Source organism: Enhydra lutris, unplaced genomic scaffold (assembly GCF_002288905.1).
Source record: "Enhydra lutris kenyoni isolate GAN:26980312 unplaced genomic scaffold, ASM228890v2 scaffoldscaffold12, whole genome shotgun sequence".
In the NCBI taxonomy this organism is placed as follows: domain Eukaryota; kingdom Metazoa; phylum Chordata; class Mammalia; order Carnivora; family Mustelidae; genus Enhydra; species Enhydra lutris.
Window position 1 is genome coordinate 65,680,951 of NW_019154096.1, and position 14,828 is coordinate 65,695,778.

At 35.3% G+C, this 14,828-nt stretch overlaps 1 protein-coding gene across 1 annotated transcript in view; it reads left to right on the forward strand.

Moving 5' to 3' along the window:
• LOC111145096 (attractin like 1) overlaps positions 1–14,828 on the forward strand; it is a 796,800-nt gene that overhangs the window by 113,266 nt on the left and 668,706 nt on the right. Inside the window, exon 10 of the mRNA XM_022499729.1 lies at positions 1,142–1,296. Within this exon, the coding sequence (XP_022355437.1) occupies positions 1,142–1,296 (155 nt within the window). The remainder of the gene's footprint in view (positions 1–1,141; positions 1,297–14,828) is intronic.

The window sequence follows — 14,828 nt, forward strand, 5'->3', positions numbered from 1 at the left end:
ATTTATTTATAAATAATAATTATTTGTTGTTGCTCTTACTAAATTTTTCTGAGAAATTAAATGCTGTTTTTTTGTAATTTTTACCAATTATAGCTCTCTCCCTATAGAGTTTGTGGGACTCCTTATCTTGCTATTATGGAAGTCAGCTCCATATTCTTTAAGCATTAATTGCTATAGGTTTTTGAGATATATACTATACATATCTTACTCATTATACTGTATGTACTGGGTTTACATTCTGATTCTTTTTTAGTAGCACTGCTTTATTTGGAATACTTAAGAAATATTGATTCATATCGAGTCATGCAGTTTATTAGATTTCAGTACATTAAGGTGAAATATAATTATGAGCGTATATTTATAGTACTTTCAGTTATACTTCAATTAATTAAAAACGTTTATATTAATTTGATGTTTCTTAAAAATACATTGTGATTTTACACAATATGGATCTACCTCAAAAATAATCTTAAGCAAAATAATGTGTATACAAATGGATACAAGCTATATGATTATATTTTATAAAGTACAGCAACAATACAAATAGAACAAACAATCCTAAGATTGGTATGGAACCACAAAAGAATCAGAACAGTGGTAATCTTTTAAAAAAATATCTCAGTACTCTTTACACAGTTATGTTCATCTTGTGAAATTTCACTGAATTTTAGACATGTGCATTTTTATGTATGTTATATTTAAATAAAAACTTAAATAGTGTATTATGGGATCCATGTGAATTATTAGTTTTAACTGAATACAGTTCAGAGTAAATTTATTATATTAAACTTTCTATTTACTTTTGTATTTAAAACTGATGGTACTTTGGTCCTCTAGTTTTAAGGACACTTGCTTCCTACTTTTATAAATGAAATAAAAGTTCAAAATATAAATTATAAAATCATGAATAATTATTTTTAATATTGTGTTTCCTCAGAACATTTTAAAACACTGTGAATCTCAAAATATTTTAAAAATATTGAAATTTAGAGGACATTTATGAATTGTTAAAAAATAAAGCATGTTATTTTCATAATTTGAAGGAAAATTCTATATGCAAGTTAGACCCTTTATATAATATATATAAAATCAGGGAGGTCTTTTTATCCTTTGTAATACATTTTCAAATTTTATCCTGTAGGACTATTTTGAAAGAAAGTGGGTTTGCCAGATACCTTCATTCAGCTGTTCTTATCAATGGAGCTATGCTTATTTTTGGAGGAAATACCCATAATGACACTTCCTTGAGTAACGGTGCAAAATGTTTTTCTGCCGATTTCCTGGCATATGACATAGGTATGTATCTGTTAGGATTGTACAAAGTAGGAAATACCAGAAATTTGTCATATAGAGATTCTCAAATACATTAATTGACAGCATGTGTATATGTCATTTTAGAGATAAATTCAGTGACAGATTATGAATGGAATTCTAATTTCAGCACAATAGTAGTGTAGGGCCAGAAGAACAGACACTCTAGGTTTAAGCATCCTTTTTGAGGGCTTTTGTATATTGCATCCCTATGTGAGCCCTTTATCAGTCTATTGTGTTGCCATATTAGTTTTGATAACAGACAGATAAGGGGCTCTGTCGAATTATGTAAATTACAAGTAGTAGGAATGCAAGCATTTTAGGGTTAGTGTGTATGAGCAAAGATGCATTTAAATTAAACACAGAGTTATATAGTTCCTTTTTGTAGGAAGATGATAGAAGTAAAGAGAGGAGCATAGAGACAGTAGAGCTAAGGAAATAAGATTTGGGGACAAAAATGGAAACCCAGAACATATCTGGGAATGGAAGTAACCAAATAAGAATATTTTTCAGAGAGCCAGAATTACAGTGTATTTATATATTTTTCTTAATTTTAATTATGCTATCTATAGTCCTTTAATTTCTAAACATTAAATGAATATTTTTTTGAAATACTAAATTTAGCTACCCAGTGGACCAGTATAGTGAAAATATTTCTTCTCTTTGTGTCATTTTATAGATGAAGACTACTTGATATTTAAAATATATTTAACAGTAGTTCAGAACAGTTTTAATTGATGGTGTAAAGTAATATGCCAATTTTAAGCTATTATGAAACCTCCTGATAAATAAAAATAAAAAATAAACTAAAGAATAACACACTTAATGGATTTAAGAGATACAGTTTTGCTCTTAAACATCATAAAGGCACATAGTCTACTTTGAAAAATTATTTCAAGTGGTGGCATATAAAAAAAATTATGCCTATTAGTAAGGACTTTGGTTTTTATACTGTTATACATTTGGAAGGAAATTCCTAGTGATAAAATTAAGCATATTTTTTGATTCTAAACTGTGAGTATCTGTCTGTGATTAATCATTATAAAGAATCCACTACCTTTAGGATTTTTAGATACTAAATAATTAAATCTTTACCTTTTTGGACTAATAATTTGAAGTGATAATTCATTATCAAAATTGGATTGTCTTGGTTTATAAATTAGTGCTGAGATCCTGAAAAATGGATTAAATGATGTTCTGAATCTAGGCTCCTTTTTATGATCTGTCATTGCCAGGCTGAGGCTGCCAACATATTTTTTTTGGCTGTGATGAGACAGTAAGCTTATTCCTCTGGAGGTAGATAAAGGGATTTTGTTTCATTTTGTTTTTTCTTTTCTTTTTCATTTTGTTTTTTCTTTCTTTTCAATTTGTTATTATTGTTAAAAACCTATGAAGTGAGATTTTGGACTTTTTCAGAAGATTCTTCAAGGAGTTACCACCTACTTTGCATACTTTAATGAAGAGTTAATGTTGAGGTATTTTGTAGCTAACATATTGGGAAATTAATTGTATTCCTTCCAAATTGTTCAAGATTATTATATTTTAGGGTTTATATCAAAAAAGCTTATCCATGTGAAAAATAATAGAGGTATTAGATTAGTTTGAGAGAGATCAGATTATCATTATTCTAATTACTATTTGTTAAGTGTTTCTAAGGATTAGATAGTGTGCTAAGGACTTTATATACAATATCTTAACCTCTCTAATAATTTCTAACAAGGTGTTAATAAACTCATTTCTGGAATATTAAGCCCAAAACCATGCAGGTGGTAAGTGGTACATCCAGCTTTTGTAACTCCTAAAACTTACGTAGTCTTTCTACTTGAGTACCTCATGCTGCTGTTTGGTTGGATCCATTTTATGTTCTAATTTTGTAACAGATTATCAGACACTTATGTTTAATAATGTTTTTTAATGCTGTGGAAAGATAGAAGCAAATACCAGTTTTGTTTTTCAAGCAAATTTTCAGATGGGAGAGAGAATAACATTTTAAGCAGTTTTTACACTTAAACATAACATTAACAATTAACAACAAAATATTAACAATATTAACAAAACCTAAAACAACATAGGATAAAAGTGTTCTGTTTTACCTCATTTGATTATTTTTGTGCCGTTCCCAATAAAGCTGTCCCCCCAAATCTGTTTTTATTCTCTTGAATTTGTGGCATCAAATGTTGGAATATTTTCCTGGGAAAAGTATTTTTTATATTTCAGAAAATGTTTTCCAAAATAGTTTTTTTCCTTATGGAGTATATTTTATGGAAATAAAATACAACCATTGCATAATGAACCAACTGGAAAATAGATCTGTTTTGAAAAAAAGGTCATCTTGCTAATTTTTCTCTTTAGTACATTATCCTTGGACTTTTATGGCATGTTTAACTGGAGTGCACCTGAGGAGTTAGCTGATTGTATTGTGTTTTATGATGTTTAAATAAATAGGAATATTTGTGCCAATACATTGCTCTAAAAAGTACTATTTCAACCTTAATTGCCATAGTAAATTTTACATAGTGAATATTGTTAATCTTTGAGGACATAAACTTGACTTCACAGTTCTCATTGTTACACTATAGATGATAGATGTGGAAGGCACATGGCAGTAATTTTTTTAACATGGCTGTACCTTGGCATCCCCCTTGAAGATTGTAGGGAAAAACTTAGATCTGTATAAACTGATTCTCTTAGATTAGGCACTGGGCATCTGTATTTTAAAAAAGTAACTCAAGTGCAATTGGTAATAGACCCAGGGCTGGTGAATGAGACTGAATCAACTCTAATATAGAATGATATATTACTTAACGTTCTTGTTTATAAATCTAGCTTGAAATCAGATAACTTTGTTATTTTTTTGTTATTATTAGTGGTAGTATTACTGCTTTCAGAAAACCACCATGACACTTTATTCAAGATGAAAATGATCTTTGTGGTAAAGATAACCTTCAGCTAAAGATGTAATGGAAAAACATGCCTCATGTTCATCTTCTGTTATTAGACATTTATACTCTGAAATTATTTGGCTGTGTGAAGTATGCATTGTCATAAAAGTTAGTTTTCTAGGGTTAGAAGGAAAAAAGGTATCAGGTTGTTAGTTTTTTTTCACATCTCTAAAGTATCTCTAAGTAGTTTGAGGATTTTAGCATTTACAAATGAGAGATTGTCCTGAATTGAAACAGACATTAATAATGATCTGAATTTTGAGACATTATTTCAGAATCATCAAATGAAGAGCTATTATTACAAGAATGTTTGGTAGGCCTAACATAAAATTATGACGCTTTGAATACAAATGGTAGTCATTATTTTCCAGTAAGAAAATTTGCCCAGTGGTTAAGAGGATGTATAGAATTCTGAACAAGATGAAGGACAACTCAGAGATACAGGGATCATATATCTTTTTTAGAAACACCAAAGTGTGATTTCCTGAATTAGATTAAAATATGATTTATATTAGAAATATATCTTGCAGAAAGCAGATATATTGAAACTGAAGCGGAAACTTCAAATCAGATCAAAATAATAAGAGTTCTAAAAATTTTTTTATTTCTGGGCACCTGGGTGGCTGAGTGGGTTAAGCCTTTGCCTTCGGCTCAAGTCATGATCTCAGGGTCCTGGGATCAAGTCCTGCATCTGTCTCTCTGCTCGGCAGGGAGCCTGCTTCCTCCTCTCTCTCTCTCTGCCTGCCTCTCTGCATACTTGTGATCTCTCTCTGTCAAATAAATAAATAAATAAAAATTTTAAAATTTTTTTTCAAGATTTATTTATTCATTTGAGAGAGAAAGAGAGAGAGCACTCAGGAGGAGGACCAGAGGGAAGAGAATTTTGAGCAGATCCCCCATTTCCAAGTGCAGAGCCCCACATGAGGCTCAACCCAGGACTCTGAGATCATGACCTGAGCCACAATCAAGAGTTAGACACTTAACTGAGCCAGCAAGGCACCCCTATTTTATTTTTTTTTTAAGTGAGCTCTACATTCAATCTGGAGTTTGAACTCAGAATCCTGAGATCAAGAGTTGTGTGCTTTACGAAGTGAGCAAGACAGGTGCTCTAATAATAAGAGTTTTTAAACTAAATTTCTTGAACATGACAGTTTTACTTATGACATTAATTTCTTGGTAGGTGATTATTTGAAAACAAATTCAGTAAAGAGAACTTAAAAGTAATTTCATATTTTCAGAAGCAGTATTATTTTAATTGGCAATGTGTAATAATATATACAGTTAACCACACAGTTAAAACACAGTGAAGTTGTAGTTCACTTGGCTGGTTTATGAAACTTAGCACGCATACTTTTGTACACTCCTGTAGAATGTGTGTGTGTGTATGTACAATGGATACAATTTTATAAGATATATAATTTCATTAAAAATCATATTTAAATAAAACATCTAATTATTTAATTTTTTGAACACACCAGCAAAATTATAAAAATCCCATCCTACTTGCTCTTTATAATTATTTTCATTTTCTGGAGGTAATTTCTTTAGTTCCTCTGTTAATTAATATTTTTCTATACCCTTTGTTAAGTTGTTAGGGTTCTTTTTTGGTGAAATCAGCACCCCTTGCCTGGTCACCTGAAAGAACCTATTTGTTTCTCTTTGTCATCAAAAAAACTCTTAAAATTATTCACACATTTTTTTCACTGAATTTAGCCAACTACTGTTTTTAGCTTTATTGTATTTTTTGCTCAAGGGGTGCTTTCTATAATATACTATTATATAGAAGAAATAGTATCTTCTTTTTTAAAAGGAGGCCAATAATTAAAGGAAAAAGTGACCTTTCATTTTGAGAAAAGAGAGAACTAGTATTTGTCAAATGTTTCCTGTGGTTCTTGGCACTTAACACGTGCTTTATGATATAATGCATCATAACCTCTAATAACACCTATGTAGTATGTATGGTTATATTATTTATAGGGGAAGAAACTGATTTAGCATGGTTAAACCCAAAGTCACGTAGGTCATAAGATGGTCTATTAGAATTTGAACCCCAGCCTAAGTTCAAATTTCTTTTGATTCTACTGCTATGCTGTGATAATGATTTTTTCTCTGATTTAACAGGAAAATATTTGAATGATCTTTAATTGGGGAAAGGGCATATAATATTTGCTAATGTGGCAAGTCACTCAAGAAAATTAGTTTTATTAGTAGATTTAGAGTTAATCAGATATTTAAGGTATATTTGAATTATATTGTACCTCCCCTCTCCCACAAATTAATCAGAGAATACTGATCTCAAGATAGAAAATCAAGGAAGAAGAAAAATGAAAAAAGAAAAATGAATAAATCTTTTTCTCTTAACAGATCTACTAGCGTTTTGAGAGATTCTTTTGAATGCAAAAATTGCTGAATACAGATTCTTGTAATAAAATATAAAACTGAAAGAAAAGTTTTCAAATGTCTTAACAAAACCCCAGGGGAAGAAGGCAGGGGGAAGCAGTCATGAATATAGAATAAAAAATTTAAAATAAATTATTTGCAAATAGAACTTGACAGTGTTTCAAAAGTATAATAAACTCTGACCAAATAGGAGTTATTCTAGGAATTCATGTATGATTCATCATCAAGAAACCTATAAATATTTTTATATCAAGACTGTATAGAAGCCAACAGGAAATATCATTGTATGTTAAAACTATAAAATCATTTCAATTAAGATTGAGAGTCAAATAGTGATACACATTTTTCCAGGCAGAGAGTAAGAAACTAAATAAATATAAATATTCATTGAGTGAATCACGGGGGACAGTATCCTGAGTGGAGCTGTGGTGAGATAACCTAGGAAGAGTGTGCACTGTTTACATATGAGGAGACTTGGCCTAGTGGACGAAAAACCCAGTGAAGCACTGTCACTTAAGGGGCACGTGGAAAAACATTTTGGCAACATCCATAAGTTTGGTTTTCTATTACAAAATATACAAATCAATAATAGAAGTTTTTCTTTATATCCATTGAGTTTTGAGCCTTATATATATAATAGGTGTATTATTTTTAGTAATATGAATACTGACTGACTTTTGAACTGGCATTTCAAGTGGGTTATTAAAAGGATCTTTAAAATATGTCCTTAAGTAGTATAGATATATATTTTCATGAAAAATATGAATAGTTTTAGAAAAATTAACCAGTGCCTATGCATTTTCCACCTGTACTATTTTTTGCATCATTGATAAATCAGTCTCTAATTTCAGCATAAGTTCTTAATGTAATTGTGTGGCCCTTTATAAAGAGATAATTTGGGTTTGAGAGAATGCTACCTCTAATTTCTTGATTTTTTTTTTTTAAGATTTATTTATTTATTTGACAGACAGAGATCACAAGTAGGCAGAGAGGAGGAAGCAGGCTCCCCGCTGAGCAGAGAGTCCGATGTGGGGCTCGATCCCAGGACCCTGAGATCATGACCTGAGCCGAAGGCAGAGGCTTTAACCCACTGAGCCACCCAGGCGCCCCTAATTTCTTGATCTTATGTGTATTGAATAAAATTTATAAATTAATATTTAGTACCTTGCAGTATAAGTGTTTTTTAAAATCTGTATTTCAGAGAGTATATTTTAGTTTGGTTGTTAATCCCGTGTGGTTTTTCTGTTGTCATGGAATGGTGTTTTTGTCAGTTTTCATGGCATCAGTAGGCTGTGGGGTTTTGCTCTCATTTGTGTAGCCTTGAAATGTTTGTTAGGTGATAATGACCTGAGTGCTCTGGAAATACATTGTCTTCTTAGCAAGAAATACAATTATAGATTGTAGTTAGAGTAATAATAAACAGACTTTTCAATGTAATAATGGGAATAGACTATATATAAACAAATTATATTAGTTTAATATTGAACTTTAAGGCATTTGTTAACTTCTACATGTTATAGGAAAACCAATCTATGTTTTATAATGAATTCTGGCCAAGAATGTGAAAATTCAGCAACAGAATTTATCTAGCTCAACTTTCTATTTTGTAGCTATTGAAGAAACAGGAAGGGATAAGTAGAAAGCCTATTTGTAACAACTGCTCTTGTACTTTTCTTTTCTTATTCTGTTGAAAAATCCTGGCATGTTGGGCAAATATCAGCAAGGATCAAAAAGTGTCTATGTCCACAAAAGTCGCTTATCTCAACAAGCTTTTCATAAGCTTGCAACTTAAATTCTGTTCTTCCTAAACTGTGTTTTTTTTTTTTTTAATTTTATTAAATTATTTGAGAAAGAGCACAGAGTGGGGAAGGGCAGAGGGAGAAGGAGAAGCAGACTCCCCGCTGAGCGGGGAGCCCAACATGGGGCTTGATTGCCAGGCCCTGGGTTCATGACCTGAGCCGAAGGCCGATGCTTAACCAAATGAGCCATCCAGGCATCCCATTTTCTAAACAGTTTTATGAATGAAATCAATTTGCCAGCAATTCTAAGAAACTGCAGAGGAAACTCACATTTATTGTATTGTATTAGTCAGTACTGGTTAGGTTATACTCTGGCAACAAACAGTCCTGCCATAGTCTGGGTTCTCTGGAAAGCAAATTCTAAGACAGAGTTTAGTGTTTGGGGTACTTAGTGAGTCATTGGGATACACAGCTCTGAAAAGGACATGAAAGAAGCAGGATTGGGCAGAGGAAAAATTCAAGTAGACTTTAACAGCTGCAGCCAATCCCAGGGGAACTCTGGAGTTGAAATGTTCCTCAGAGTTGTCCTTTGTGAGGATGGAATAGCCAGGCCTTGATCAGTCATTGTATGAGAGTCACTCCTAGGAGTGTCGGAACTTGGGTGAGGAAGCTCTGTGTGTGGAGCTAAAGCCATCTCCGTGGGGGCTGGTAGCTGAATGATGTTGCTTGACACCAGTCCTAGCAGCAGGACCAAGAGGTTCTTTCTGAAGGTGTATTTAGGCAGATCATGTCCATGTTCATCACGGTGTGTTCTTTGAGCTACTCAGTCTACTTCAAGCACATTTCTCAAGAGCTCCTCTAGGATTCCAGTGACCCATTCTTCCTGGGGAAAACCTGGGTTATTGCTTTGGCTTCTGTAGCTGGTTTCAGGGCTATAACTGATGTTCAGCCTGTCCCCCTTTTATTATTTTTTGTAAATATTCCTTACTTTCAGTTGGGACCTCTTACAATCTTTGTGACTTACCTGGTGGTATGATGTAGACCCTTATCCTTAGGTATTTGAGCCCTGGTCATTATGTACCTCCTGCTCTGGGTATTGAAGTTGCCCATTTACCATCACTCTTGGCAAGAGGATACCAAGGGACACCCAAGGGATCATCTGCGTACCAAACATATTCCCCTCCCCTTATTTTGTAACAGTGGTCCTACCTTTCTTTGATGATCAGGGCCAATTATCCCTGCCAAGATGGTGACTCCTTTTTCGCCTGCTTGCTGGTACCTTGACAGAAGGAGCCTGAAGTGCCTAAGGGACACTATGGCTTATAGTTCAAAGGGGCATTGCTTTGGCCTCTGCCAGAGTATTTCCCCTTTGGGGAATAAGATCTCTAATCCTGCAGAGCCCAGATTTCTGGGATAAGAAGCACAAATTGCTCAACTGTATCACTGAAAGTGAGACCACTAAGAGTGGCTTTTACTCCTTGGGTCCTGGACTTTTATATTCTTCCTACTGGGAACAGATTACCATGTAAAGTTGCTAAATTCCAAGGTGTATCCTGCATGGTGGTGTTTCATTTGTGCCTATCCAAAGGTCTGTCAGACTGTGTGTTACGGGATCCAGTGGATCCCATGGTTATGGGCTCATTCCTATACTTCCTTTGCTGTAGTGTGTCTTTTGATTACATAGGATCCCCTGCTGCTTGATCTATTACTTCATAATTTCTAAGGCAGTCATACTGGTTAAGACTCTGTGGTTGGGAAAAATCAAACTGATATTCCGAGTATGTATCTATTCTTGTCCTAATGAATTGTTGATCAGATTAGGGTGGAAGGGGCCCATTTGTAGTCAGCTTGCCACTAAGTGTTTATTTGGTGGCCTTGTGGAATGGTTTCATTAAGGGACCAGAGTTGATACCTTGCTGGCAGGCTGACCAATTGCCAGTAACAGTAGCTCGATCAGCTTTGTTCAGAGGAGCCCATGTTATTGCATCCCTAGATGACTTCCATCTCTCTATCATGGCTAGTTTGTTCATGTTCTCATTGTGCCAGCACTGAGGTATCCTATAGTGGAGCCTACCTGATGCTAGCTGTTTTAGTCATTTGTTTGCTTGTTGTTTGCTGTCGCTTCCATGTTAGATGCTCTCTGATGCCTTTAAATTGTGTCACAAAGATCTTTATATTTTGTACTCGTTCAAATATAGCCATCCATGTGCCTCTACCCCAGGCCCTCTTTGTTTCTGATCTTTCAGTATTTCTCTACGCTACTGATCAGTGAGCTAGACCACTAATTACTGCTCTTGGGCCATTTCTCTTTGCACACATTGTGGATGACACACTGCCCAAAGACCTGCCCTATTGAGAGGCTTTTCCTCTTCCATTGTTCCTTGAGGTCACTCCTGAGTGAGGTTATCTAGGTGATGTCCACTTTTGACTTGTGCCAACATATCAAGCTGAAATATTTGTACTTTTCTCTTCTTGGTATCCGGGCATAGAGAATTCTTCGTATGACCATAGCTGTAAGATGACAGGTGCTGGTGCAACAGTGATATTTAACATGGGGCCTGAACTACCTGTTCGTGCAGAGTGCTTGTGCATTATGTGATCTGGCTCACACTTGATCTCGGGTGCCACTTTCATTTTATGTTCTTATGATTCTTGATAACAGAGTCAGCTCATAATATAAAACTCTGAACACATGGTCAGTTGATAACACAGGGTCTCTATCTCTGGCAGGGTCCAATAACATGGCAGGCATAGAGAATAAAATTTTCCACTGCAGATGATATGGCCTTTGACATGTGTATGGGGTCTGCATTGGGATTTTACTGGGATTCTACTTTCTGTATATTTCATGTGCTACTTTTCCCAACAGTGCCGCCACCAATAGCTATAATTCTTCTGGGTCATGCAGCCCTAACTGCAAGTCTGCTTACAAAGTGGAGCCTGAACCTGTAGCAGAGCTATTCCCTACCCTGGCATGAACTCAGAGCTGACAGCCTTTCGTGTTGTTTAGTATGTGGGCTAGAGCAGTATTCCCAGGACTGAAATAAGCTACCTTCAGAACCCAAAGAGACCTACTGGATGGTTTGCTTTCTGCTTTTCATGGGCATTGCAAGATGTAATAATTGGTCTTTCTTTTTTTCTTTTTTTTTTTAAGATTTTATTTATTTATTTGACACAGGAGAGAGATCACAAGTAGGCAGAGAGGCAGGCAGAGAGAGAAGGGGAGGCAGGCTCCCTGCTGAGCAGAGAGCCCGATGTGGGGCTCGATTCCAGGACCCTGAGATCATGACCTGAGCTGAAGGCAGAGGCTTAACCCACTGAGCCACCCAGGCACCCCAGTAATTGGTCTTTCAATTCAGATGAGCTGTCTGAAAATGTTCTTGACCGCTGGTTCCCTAAATATTTTACTAATATGAAATCTGAATCTTTGTAGGTTTTATCTTTCACCCTTTGAAGCTTGTATGTCTTAACAAGGCCTCCATTGCATAAGCCTTTCTTACTCATCTGTTCACAGTTAGAATGATGTCATTAATGTAATGGAACAATGTAATGTTCTGCAAGATGTCCAATTGGACCAAATGTGTTATATGTTATGACAAAAGGAGGGAGAATTAGTATGATCCTGAGCGAAAATTGTGAATGTATACTATTTCCTATTCCATATGAAAGCAAACTGTTTTTGATCCTCTTTTTTGAAAGCAAACAACACATTTGCAAAAAATGGTCATGTTAATCTGCTTTAACAAAAATACGCATTTTGCATAGTGACTACTATTTGGGCTACTACCTGGTAGTAGGCTCTTGTCATCCTCCAGGCTTTGTTTGGTTTGCAGGGCCCAGATCGGTGATTTAAAAGGAGATTTGATGGGGTCCATCATCCCTGCATTCTTTAATTCTTCAGGGCAATACTAATTCTTGCCACCCCCCCAACCCCCCAGAATGCAACATTTGTTTAAAACGTAATACATTATCCAGGGTGTGGTTGTTTCAGAAGTTTCCACTTGATCTTTTCCACTGTGAAAGCCAAGGACCCAATGTCAGTGTTGTGCATTTGCCAGAAACATCCAGAACATGACCACTTCATAGGTGAGGTGACTCATTTTGAACAGGACCTTGGCCAGGACGTCATTAATTACCTCATTGCCATATATCCCTCCTGTAAAGAGAGGCCATGATGACACTTTATATCCAGGGTGTCAGTGCTAACTCAGACCTTGTCCAACTGTACTTGAAATGTTTGTGCTGCCTTTCCCCCTAGTTATGCAATTAAATGATCATGGGTGACTTTGATAAAGAAATAGGGGAATTATTACCATGTATACTTACTGTGGTATTGCAGGGTCATTCCCTGTAGGCATCAGAATTTTAAATATATCAAATCTGGACTTTATAAATGGCTCACTTTCAGAAACTGAGCAATAAATTGTGACTTTTTATTGCAGCATCTACCATCAGCCTCCTGATCATCCATCCTTGATTTCTTCTGATGATTTAAGTTAGGTAGTAGTGCCCTTGCTGGCTGCCTATTTTGCTTCGAGGGATGCTGTGGTCTATTAAACATCTCTATAATTTTTAACGTGTTAGTCTCCTTGACTGATGCTCCAACCTTGCTTCTTATTATAAATCTTGCCCTCTACTTGGATTGGATTCTGATGGTTTAATGTCACCAGTTGGGATGGATTATCCTCTTGTCTCCATCATTGAGCTCAGTTTTGTTGTGGTTTCTCCTACCATCAGCTTTGGTCTGTGGAGAAGAGCCAGCACATTCTTATTGATTCCAGTATCACTTTCTCTATCCCATTCTTCATGACTTTGGTAAATGGCATACCCTCTGGCCCTTTCCATAGATAGAAGACCTGGTAGATTTTTCTGGTGTTACATTAGTATATCCACTGCAGAATGCCCATATTTCTAGACTTTTTATCCTCTCTTTGCTCTTTGTTATGGCAATTCTAACATTTTGACCTTACTCAGCAAAGGCTGTATTTTTTATGTCTCTACGCGTCTTCTTTTTCTTTTTTAGCTTTATTGAGGTATAACTGGCAAAATTATAAGATATAAAAACATGTACATTGTAATGATTATATGTGTACATTGTGATAGGAATCCCTTAGTATAGTTAATGCATCCATAAGTTCACATTTTTTTCCTTTTTTTTTTTTTAAAGACTATTTATTTATTTATTTATTTGACAGACAGAGATCACAAGTAGGCAGAGAGGCAGGCAGAGAGAGAGAGGGGGAAGGAGTGTCGCCGAGGAGCAGAGAGCCCGCTGTGGGGCTCAATCCCAGGACTCTGGGTTTGTGACCTGAGCTGAAGGCAGAGGCTTTAACCCACCGAGCTACCCAGGTGCCCCTTTTTTCCTTTTTTTAATTTGATGTTCTTTGTAGAGTAAGTTCTACTCTTTCAGCAAATTTCAATGATGCAATACTCTGTTATCAACTAAGTAACCATGTTGTATATTAAATCCTCATACCTGGCTCATTTTATAACAGAAAGTTTGTATCCTTTTTATGAACCTCTCCTTATTGCCCCTATTCCTTAGTCCCTGGCAAACATTTTTTAACTGTTTCTATGAGCTTGACTTTTTTTTTTTCCCTTTAGATTCCACAAATAAAGACAAATACTGTGTAGTATTTATCTTTTTTTCTCTGACTTACTTTGCTTAGTGTGATACCTCCAATGTCCATCCTTGTTTTCTTAAATGGCAGGATTTCTTTCTTAGGGCTGAATAATATTCCATTGTGTATGTATATACATACACACATGTATATATACATATATATATATAATGCATACACATATATATGTAGATATGTCACATCTTCTTTATCCATTCAGCCATTGATGAACACTCTGGTTGCTTCTGTATCTTGGGTTCTGTGAATAATGCTGCAGTGAACATGGGAGTGCAGAGATCTCTTTGATATCCTGTTTTCATTTCCTTTGGGTATATACCCAGATGTGGGATTGCAGGATCATATATGGTAGTTTTATTTTTAATATTTTGAGGAAACTTCCTCTTTGAGGGACAGTGACTGAACCAATTTACATCCCCACCAACAGTGCACAGGGTTCCCTTTTCTTCATGTCCTTATCAACACATGGTATCTTTTCTCTTTTGATGATTGCCATTCTAACGCGTGAAGTGATAGCTTATTGTGGTTTTGATTTGCTTTTCCCCGATACTAGTGTTATCGAACACCTTTTTTGTTATTTATTTATTTCACAGAGAGAGAGAGAGAGAGAGCGAGAGCAAGCACGCGCACAACTAGGGAGAGGGAGAAGCAGCCTTCTTGCTTAGCAGAGAGCCTGATGTGGGGTTTGTTCCCAGGATCTGAGGTCATGACCTGAGCTTAAGGCAGACATTTTACCAACTGAGCCACCCAGGCACTTCTGAATACCTTTTCTTTTCTTTCTTTCTTTTTTTTTTTTT